This window comes from Aquarana catesbeiana, linkage group LG10, assembly GCF_042186555.1.
Source record: "Aquarana catesbeiana isolate 2022-GZ linkage group LG10, ASM4218655v1, whole genome shotgun sequence".
NCBI lineage: Eukaryota > Metazoa > Chordata > Amphibia > Anura > Ranidae > Aquarana > Aquarana catesbeiana.
Window position 1 is genome coordinate 5206113 of NC_133333.1, and position 9761 is coordinate 5215873.

Here is a 9761-nt window from a genome sequence, read left to right on the forward strand (position 1 = left end):
CGTCTAGGGGGCGCGCCCGCGGCATTGTTCGGGACCCGGTACCCGCGATTGCCGCCAAGCACCCACGATTGCCCGTTAACCGAACAGGAATGTGGATCTGTGTGTGTAAACATACGGATCCACGTCCTGTCAGGTGAGAGGAGAGCGATCTGTGTTCCCAGTACAGAGGAACACCGATCGGTCTCCTCCGCTTGTGAGTCCCCGCCCCCTACAGTTAGAATCACTCCCCTAGGAAACATATTTAACCCCTCCCCGCCCCCCTAGTGGTTAACCCCTTCCCTGCCTGTCACATTTATACAGTAATCAATGCAATTTTATAGCATTGATCGCTGTATAAATGTGAATGGTCCCAAAAATGTGTCAAAAGTGTCCGATGTGTCCGCCATAATGAAAAAAAAAAAAATCGCAGATCGCCGCCATTACTAGTAAAAAAAAATAAATAATTTTTTTTAAAAAAATGCCATAAATCTATCCCGTATTTTGTAGACATTATAACTTTTGTGCAAACCAATCAATATACGCTTATTGCGATTTTTTTTACCAAAAATATGTAGAAGAATACGTAACGGCCTAAACTGAGGGAAAAAAATGTGTTTTTTTTTGTTTTTTTTTAATTTGGATATTTATTATAGCAAAAACGAAAAAATATTGAGTTTTTTTCAAAATTGTCGCTCTTCTTTTGTTTATAGCGCAAAAAATAAAAACGGCAGAGGTGATCAAATACCATCAAAAGAAATCTCTATTTGTGGGGAAAAAAAGGACGTCAATTTTGTTTGGGTACAACGTCGCACCAGCGCGCAATTGTCGTTTAAAGCGCGACAGCACTGAAAACTGAAAATTGGTCTGGGAAGGAAGGGGGTGAAAATGCCCGGTATTGAAGCGGTTAACATGATGAATAAAATCTTTTAAGACGGGGTGTTCACCTTAAGTTTTTAGAAGTTCCTAATTGTGATGACGGACAAAAAAAAAAGAAAAGCTGCAGAAGCAGAGAGACGGACACAGACCATTTCAGCTTAGAAAATGATTCTGATTAAATGTCCATTAAAACTTATGCCGCGTTCACATGAGCGGACTTTTCTGTCGGACTGGTCCGGCGGACAATCCGACCGTGTGTGGGCTTCATCGGCCCTGCAGCGGACTTTTTGGGTCGAAAATCTGACGGACTTTTGATTTGGAACATGTTTCAAATCTTTACGTCGGAACTCCGCCGGACCCAGAAATCCGCTCGTCTGTATGCGAGTCCGACGGACAAAAAAAAACGACGCTAGGGCAGCTATTGGCTACTGGCTATCGACTTCCTTATTTTAGTCCGGTTGTACGTCATCGCGTACGAATCCGTCGGACTTTGGTGTGATCGTGCGTAGGCAAGTCCGTTCGTTCGGAAAGTCCGTCGGACCAGTCTGGTCGAAAAGTCCGCCCGTGTGTACGCGGCATTAGTCCTACTCTCTTCTTAACACTTCCCCCATCTTCAATTCTTTTTATGAGAATGGGGGGTTTTTAGTTTTATTTAATACTGTGGAGAGGAAATATGAAACATTGTTACTTTTTGTTTTGAAAATTGTTTTGTGGAGGCTTTTTGGCTGTTCCACATAAACTAGTGAGCAGTTCAGGAGATTTGTTGCTCCCTTTTGTTACAAATAAATATTATAAAAAAGTTAATTCTGTTTGTGATAATTGTTTGGCTACACTATATATTTAATATGCTAGTTGTGATCATTTTATGCCAAGTCAAATTGTCCATATAGTCATATTTTATGTTCCTAAAGTAACAGAATGACTTTCAATCTTAAAAAGGCAAAAAAGTGCTAATGTAGCATTTTTTAAAATTTTTTACGAAAATTTCAGTTTTCCCCCAAAAAACGGAAAAAAAAAAACATTTTTTTTTTTTTTTCCGAGCTTCAAAGTTTCTGGAAATTTTACATCTCTATGGAAGACCCATCCGTGACCCATCATGAGGGAAGAAGGTTCTCCTCCAACATCTTACAATACACGGCCCCGTCCATTGGCCTCTCAATGCAGCAAAGTCGGCCTGTACCTTTATCAGAGAAACAGCCCCAAAGCATCATGTTTCCACCTCCGTGTGTGACTGTAGGGATGGTGTGTGACTGTAGGGATGGTGTGTGACTGTAGGGATGATGATGTGACTGTAGGGATGATGTGTGACTGTAGGGATGGTGTGTGACTGTAGTGATGGTGTGTGACTGTAGGGATGGTGTGTGACTGTAGGGATGGTGTGTGACTGTAGGGATGATGTGTGACTGTAGGGATGGTGTGACTGTAGGGATGGTGTGTGACTGTAGGGATGGTGTGTGACTGTAGGGATGATGATGTGACTGTAGGGATGATGTGACTGTAGGGATGATGTGTGACTGTAGGGATGGTGTGTGACTGTAGGGATGGTGTGTGACTGTAGGGATGGTGTGTGACTGTAGGGATGGTGTGTGACTGTAGGGATGGTGTGTGACTGTAGGGATGATGATGTGACTGTAGGGATGGTGTATGACTGTAGGGATGGTGTGTGACTGTAGGGATGATGTGTGACTGTAGGGATGATGTGTGACTGTAGGGATGGTGTGTGACTGTAGGGATGGTGTGTGACTGTAGGGATGGTGTGTGACTGTAGGGATGATGTGTGACTGTAGGGATGATGTGTGACTGTAGGGATGGTGTGTGACTGTAGGGATGATGTGTGACTGTAGGGATGATGTGTGACTGTAGGGATGGTGTGTGACTGTAGGGATGATGTGTGACTGTAGGGATGGTGTGTGACTGTAGGGATGGTGTGTGACTGTAGGGATGATGTGTGACTGTAGGGATGATGTGTGACTGTAGGGATGGTGTGTGACTGTAGGGATGATGTGTGACTGTAGGGATGGTGTGTGACTGTAGGGATGATGTGTGACTGTAGGGATGGTGTGTGACTGTAGGGATGGTGTGTGACTGTAGGGATGATGTGTGACTGTAGGGATGATGTGTGACTGTAGGGATGGTGTGTGACTGTAGGGATGATGTGTGACTGTAGGGATGATGTGTGACTGTAGGGATGGTGTGTGACTGTAGGGATGATGTGTGACTGTAGGGATGATGTGTGACTGTAGGGATGGTGTGTGACTGTAGGGATGATGTGTGACTGTAGGGATGATGTGTGACTGTAGGGATGGTGTGTGACTGTAGGGATGATGATGTGACTGTAGGGATGATGTGACTGTAGGGATGGTGTTCTTAGGGTTATAGTCACCATTTTTCTTCCTCCAAACCACGGCGAGTCGAGTTGATGCCAAAGAGCTCAGTTTTGGTCTCATCTGACCACAGAACTTTCTCCCCAATGAATATTCACTTTTCTAACACTAAACCGCCTCTCCACCAATAGCATAGGGAGATTACGTGGATCCCATGACATCCTGTATGAGCCCATGACACCCTGATCCCCTGAATGATCCCATGAGATCCTGTATGATCACATGGCACCCCGTATGATCTTATGGCACCCTGCATGAATCCATGACACCCTGTATGATCCCATGAGATCCTGTATAATCACATGGCAACTTGTATGATCCCATGACACCCTGCATGAATCCATGACACCCTGTATGATCCATGACACCCTGTATTATCCCATGACACCCTGTATTATCACATGACACCCTGTATTATCACATGACACCCTGTCTTATCTCATGACACCCTGTATTATTCCATGACACCCTGTATGATCCCATGACACCCTGTCTTATCTCATGACACCTTGTATTATCCCATGACACCCTGTATTATTCCATGACACCCTGTATGATCCCATGACACCCTGTATTATCCCATGACACCCTGTATGATCCCATGACACCCTGTATGATCCCATGACACCTTGTATAATCACATGGCAACCTGTATGATCACATGACACCCTGTATTATCTCATGACACCCTGTATAATCCCATGACACCCTGTATGATCACATGACACCCTGTATAATCCCATGACACCCTGTATAATCCCATGACACCCTGTATAATCCCATGACACCCTGTATGATCACATGACACCTATATGTTGTATAATATGCAGGGAAGGCACCATATCCCTTGAATGACACAATGTAACAATAATATGAATAAAGTAACAAATGACAGATCACATAAATCAGGAATTGGAGAAGCGGACAGGAAGTGGTGAAATTACAATATTGTATTTATTGGCACTCAGCAGAATCATTCGATGTGTCCAGAGATTGTGAGCAGGATATCACATTACTCCATACAATCCATGCGGACCGGTCCTTTAGGTTATGGTGGGGGTTGAACCCCCTGGCAGTGTAAGGACTGGACACACGCAGTTCTGGATAGTGAATGATAATCCCCACCATCCCCCCCTGCAGATAACTCTGAGGATTTCCAGCATGCTGGGCTATTTTTCTTGACTGATGCTCCATTTAATATTTGTGGTCATCACCTGTACACAGTGCTGGGACAAGGTCCTTTAACACCCAATGGCCATAGTGTGACCCGTCCATGAACTGGGAACTATTTCAACGGTTTGGGCTGCACTCCCCTCCTCCACTTCTACCTATCCAGACCTGCCCATATACTTATTGTATGAGAGAGATGACTGAAACATCTGCAGCAGCTAAAACACTGGCTTGTGTATGGACAGTGATCCTATATACCGGCTCATGTATGGACAGTGATCCTATATACCGGCTCGTGTATGGACAGTGATCCCATATACCGTCTCGTGTATGGACAGTGATCCTATATACCGGCTCATGTATGGACAGTGATTCCATATACCGGCTCGTGTATGAAAAATTATCCCATATACTGGCTTGTGTATGGACAGTAATCCCATATACTGGCTCGTGTATGGACAGTGATCCCATATACCGCCTCGTGTATGGACAGTGATCACAAATCCCGGCTCGTGTATGGACAATGATCCCGTATACCGGCTCATGTATGGACAATGATCCCATATACCGGCTCGTGTATGGACAGTGATCCCAAATCCCAGCTCGTGTATGGACAGCGATCCCATATCCTGGCTCGTGTATGGACAGTGATCCCATATACTGGCTCATGTATGGACAGTGATCCCAAATCCCAGCTCGTGTATGGACAGCGATCCCATATCCTGGCTCGTGTATGGACAGTGATCCCATATACTGGCTCGTGTATAGACAATGATCCCATATACTGGCTTCTGTATGACAAGGGATCCCATATACTGGCTCGTGTATGGCCAGTGATCCCATATCCCGGCTCGTGTATGGCAAGTGATCCCATATCTCGGCTCGTGTATGGCCAGTGATCCCATATCCCGGCTCGTGTATAGACAATGATCCCATATACCGGCTCGTGTATGGACAGTGATCCCAAATCCCGGCTCGTGTATGGACAATGATCCCATATACCGGCTCGTGTATGGACAATGATCCCATATACCAGCTCGTGTATGGACAATGATCCCATATACCGGCTCGTGTATGGACAATGATCCCATATACCGGCTCGTGTATGGACAATGATCCCATATACCGGCTCGTGTATGGACAGTGATCCCAAATACCAGCTCGTGTATGGACAGTGATCCCATATACTGGCTCGTGTATGGACAGTGATCCCATATACCGGCTCGTGTACGGACAATGATCCCATATACCGGCTCGTGTATGGACAGTGATCCCATATCCCGGCTCGTGTATGGACAGTGATCCCATATACTGGCTCCCGTATAGACAATGATCCCATAAACCGGCTTGTGTATGGACAGTGATCCCATATACTGGCTCGTGTATGGCCAGTGATCCCATATCTCGGCTCGTGTATGGGCAGTGATCCCATATCCCGGCTCGTGTATGGACAATGATCCCATATCCCGGCTCGTGTATGGACAATGATCCCATATACCGGCTTGTGTATGGCCAGTGATCCCATATACCGGCTTGTGTATGGACAGTGATCCCATATCCCGGCTCGTGTATGGACAGTGATCCCATATCCCGGCTCGTGTATGGACAGTGATCCCATATCCCGGCTCGTGTATGGACAGTGATCCCATATACCGGCTCGTGTATGGACAGTGATCCCAAATACCAGCTCGTGTATGGACAGTGATCCCATATACTGGCTCGTGTATGGACAGTGATCCCATATACCGGCTCATGTATGGACAATGATCCCATATACTGGCTCGTGTATGGACAGTGATCCCATATCCCGGCTCGTGTATGGACAGTGATCCCATATACTGGCTCCCGTATAGACAATGATCCCATATACTGGCTTCTGTATGACCAGTGATCCCATATACTGGCTCGTGTATGGCCAGTGATCCCATATCTCGGCTCGTGTATGGGCAGTGATCCCATATCCCGGCTCGTGTATGGGCAATGATCCCATATCCCGGCTCATGTATGGACAATGATCCCATATACTGGCTCGTGTATGGACAGTGATCCCATATACTGGCTTGTGTATGGCCAATGATCCCATATACCGGCTTGTGTATGGACAGTGATCCCATATACTGGCTCGTGTATGGCCAGTGATCCCATATACCGGCTTGTGTATGGACAGTGATCCCATATCCCGGCTCGTGTATGGACAGTGATCCCATATCCCGGCTCGTGTATGAACAGTGATCCCATATACTGGCTCGTGTATGGCCAGTGATCCCATATACTGGCTCGTGTATGGACAGTGATCCCATATACTGGCTCGTGTATGGACAGTGATCCCAAATCCCGGCTCGTGTATGGACAATGATCCCATATACCAGCTCGTGTATGGACAATGATCCCATATACCGGCTCGTGTATGGACAATGATCCCATATACCGGCTCGTGTATGGACAATGATCCCATATACCGGCTCGTGTATGGACAATGACCCCATACACTGGCTACTGTATAAACAATGATCCCATCTTGTCCTGTCCCAAATAAAGATGGCTAGCTCTTCTGCCAAGCAGAGTCTTTACCATCATTCACTAACCACCCAGAATGGCTCAGGTCACCTGTAATCCAGACCATCTTGGGACAGACCTGTCGGGGGTTAGATGGGACTTGAAGGAAGCCATGGTGCTGGAGATGGGATAACGACAGCAAAAAAAGAAAAAGTTCTGAGTCAACAAATAGTCTGTAGAGCCCACTTCCAGTCTGGGATGTGTGTGGTGGACATATATTGGATTTTTTTGGCCAGTTCCCGTTGGATGCTCAGTCTCCTCAGTTCCTGGGCCAGTTCTAGAATAGCATCCTTATCCTGCTGGTGGGAAATGAAGCGGTCCCTGATGGGGGAGGGTGTCCTGTGTCTGTCTGTCCTCTCTTCCTCAGTGTCCTCCTCTTCCTCTAGGATGGAGCTGAGCCTAGGCACAGTCTTACTTCTCTCCGATGGAGGGTTATAGGAGCAGGTGCCATTGAGGACCTTCCTCAGGGGTATCATGGGCACCACCAAGTCCCCCAAAAGTTCTTGCTGCTCCCTCCTGAAGTCACTCTGCCTCTTTAGGCTCTTAAACTCCTTGAAGGCCGCCAGGGAGGTCTGGCAAAGGGTCTGCGCCATGGCTTTGGCTTTCTCAGCCCTGGACACCAGCACGGCGTGGCACCTCAACACCACCGCCTTGTTCTTGATCTGGTGTCTGTAGACCCAGGAGAAAACTTTGGGGTGGCGGGTCTCCTGCACGCAGCAGGTGATGCGGTGCAGGAGGTAGGTGTGGACCGTCTTCCTGGCGCCTTTCCTGCAGGGGGTCATCCTGATGCCGTAGGGGCCCAGAGAGAGCTTCATCTTGGTGCTGTACCCCCCGAATTCGCTCTTCTCCCAGATCTTGTCCACCACCTCCGCCGTGCAGCCCTCTCCCTTGGCGCGGAGGGTGACGGCGTTGCCCAGGTACCACACGGTGTACGAGGGGTCGTCTTTGTTCAGCTCCACCTTCTGCCTCCTGGTGCTGAAGACCTTGCCCAGGCGTGCCAAGGGGGTTTGGGGCAGGAGGTCAGGGCAGGAGCGCACGAAGGAGGAGAGCAGCGAGGAGTAGCTGACCCCCTTGGTCTTCTTGTCCTTCTTCACCAGCACAAACTTGCTCCTTTTCCAGGGAAGCATGCCGGCGGCTCGGAGTGGGGAGGCTCATCCAGGCGCGGGGAGGCTGGAGAATGGAGTCCCTGAGTGGAAGTGGCTGAGCCTGACGATAGGAAAAAAAAAACGAGGAGGGGAGGTAGACAGCTGCCAGCCCCTTTCCTCTGCCACACCTCTGCCTCTTCAACTTGATCCCCGGGCGCTGTGCAGACACACGCCACATGTTCTGTACATGGCAAGGAGGAAGCCACAAGTGTGCACCGCGTCTCCCCTCCCCCTTCTCCAGGTTGATGCACTACAAGCCCCAGCATGCTCCAGAACTGCCAGGGTGGAGCGGTTAGCACCTCCGTAATCACATTCGAGAGTACGACTTCTTCCCAGCAGGCTCGCAGAACCGCCGCTTAGCTGCAGGCGCTTAGAATTTTATATTGTAAAGCGCTGCGTATATAAATCCTGTATAATAATAATAATGCGCCGCTATGGGTGTGTGGGGGGGGGGGGTTATCTACCGGTTCACACCTATGCGTTTTTTTTTTAATGCGTTTTGCAGAAACGCCCCCACGGTCCAATTAACATGCTTCCCTAGGGGGACACGTTCACGTCTGTGCGTTTTTCAGCCGCTGCGTCTTTAGGAAAGGGGTCAGGGACTCTCCTCCCCCCCCTCCCCCACCCCACACCTCTTCAGCACGCCGCGTTACGCCTGTAATAGACCTCACTCCAGGTTCACATCTGTGCGTTTCTGCGGGCGCTGCGATTCTGCGAGGAGCGGCTTCCCGTTCATTTCGACGGGCCGCCGTGGCTTGCGTTTCCCGCAGAAAAAAAAAAAAAGGTGCACCTTCTTCAAAATGCGTCCCGCAGGGAAATCGTTTAGACACCCCCCCCCCCCCCCCCCCGATGTCTCATTAAAGAGAACCTGTCACCAACAAAAAAAAAAATATCACATTTCTGTCCCCCATGTGAGAAAAACAAAGAAGTAAAAAAATGAAAAAAATAAAAATAATGTTTTAATGGTAAAAAATGAAAGTTACACCAAATCACATAAAATCCCCCCACAGATACGCATGTACAAATGTAAACGCACACATCGGGGGGGGGGGGCCTATACATGAGAGCGTCAATTGCGATACATGTGTTACATATCGCCGCGCATGCCAGAGTGAGAGCAATAATTCTATCATGTTTGGGGGGTATGTAGCAAAGTAGCACCCCTGCTTTGGTCCCGCTTTATGTAGGAATGTAGCCACAATCTTATTAAAAATGGATCACAGGGCCAATAAGAAGAGAATGTTGATGGATTCTTTTGGGGAAATAAGGATATCATTAGTGTCACTTTAGGAGTGACAATAGGAGACAGCAAACAATTCACTGCGGAGGACAAAATAATCCGAATATTTCTATTAGTGGCGGATTCGGCTGTCACAACAGGAGACTCTCCCAATCATCACCGCCAGACAGTTCTGCTGTTTGGCATCTGATGAGGAGAGAACATTATACAGGAAATCCCACCCTCTGCACAGTACTACTTCTCTTATCCTGTATCTCGGGTGTAATTCTCGGTATCTGTTCTTATTCTGTATGTATGGACTCTGCACAGTACTACTTCTCTTGTCCTGTGTGTCGGGTGTAATTCTCGGTATCTGTTCTTATTCTGTATGTATGGACTCTGCACAGTACTACTTCTCTTGTCCTGTGTGTC

At 47.8% G+C, this 9761-nt stretch overlaps 1 protein-coding gene across 1 annotated transcript; it reads right to left on the reverse strand.

Annotated features, from left to right (window-relative positions):
* Window positions 1-4174: 4174 nt before the first annotated feature.
* FAM43B (family with sequence similarity 43 member B) lies at window positions 4175-8517 on the reverse strand. Its single transcript, XM_073601538.1, has one exon. It carries the CDS (start codon window positions 8090-8092, stop codon window positions 7127-7129), a length of 966 nt encoding a protein of 321 aa, XP_073457639.1. The 5' UTR covers window positions 8093-8517; the 3' UTR covers window positions 4175-7126.
* Between the last annotated feature and the right edge of the window lie 1244 nt (window positions 8518-9761).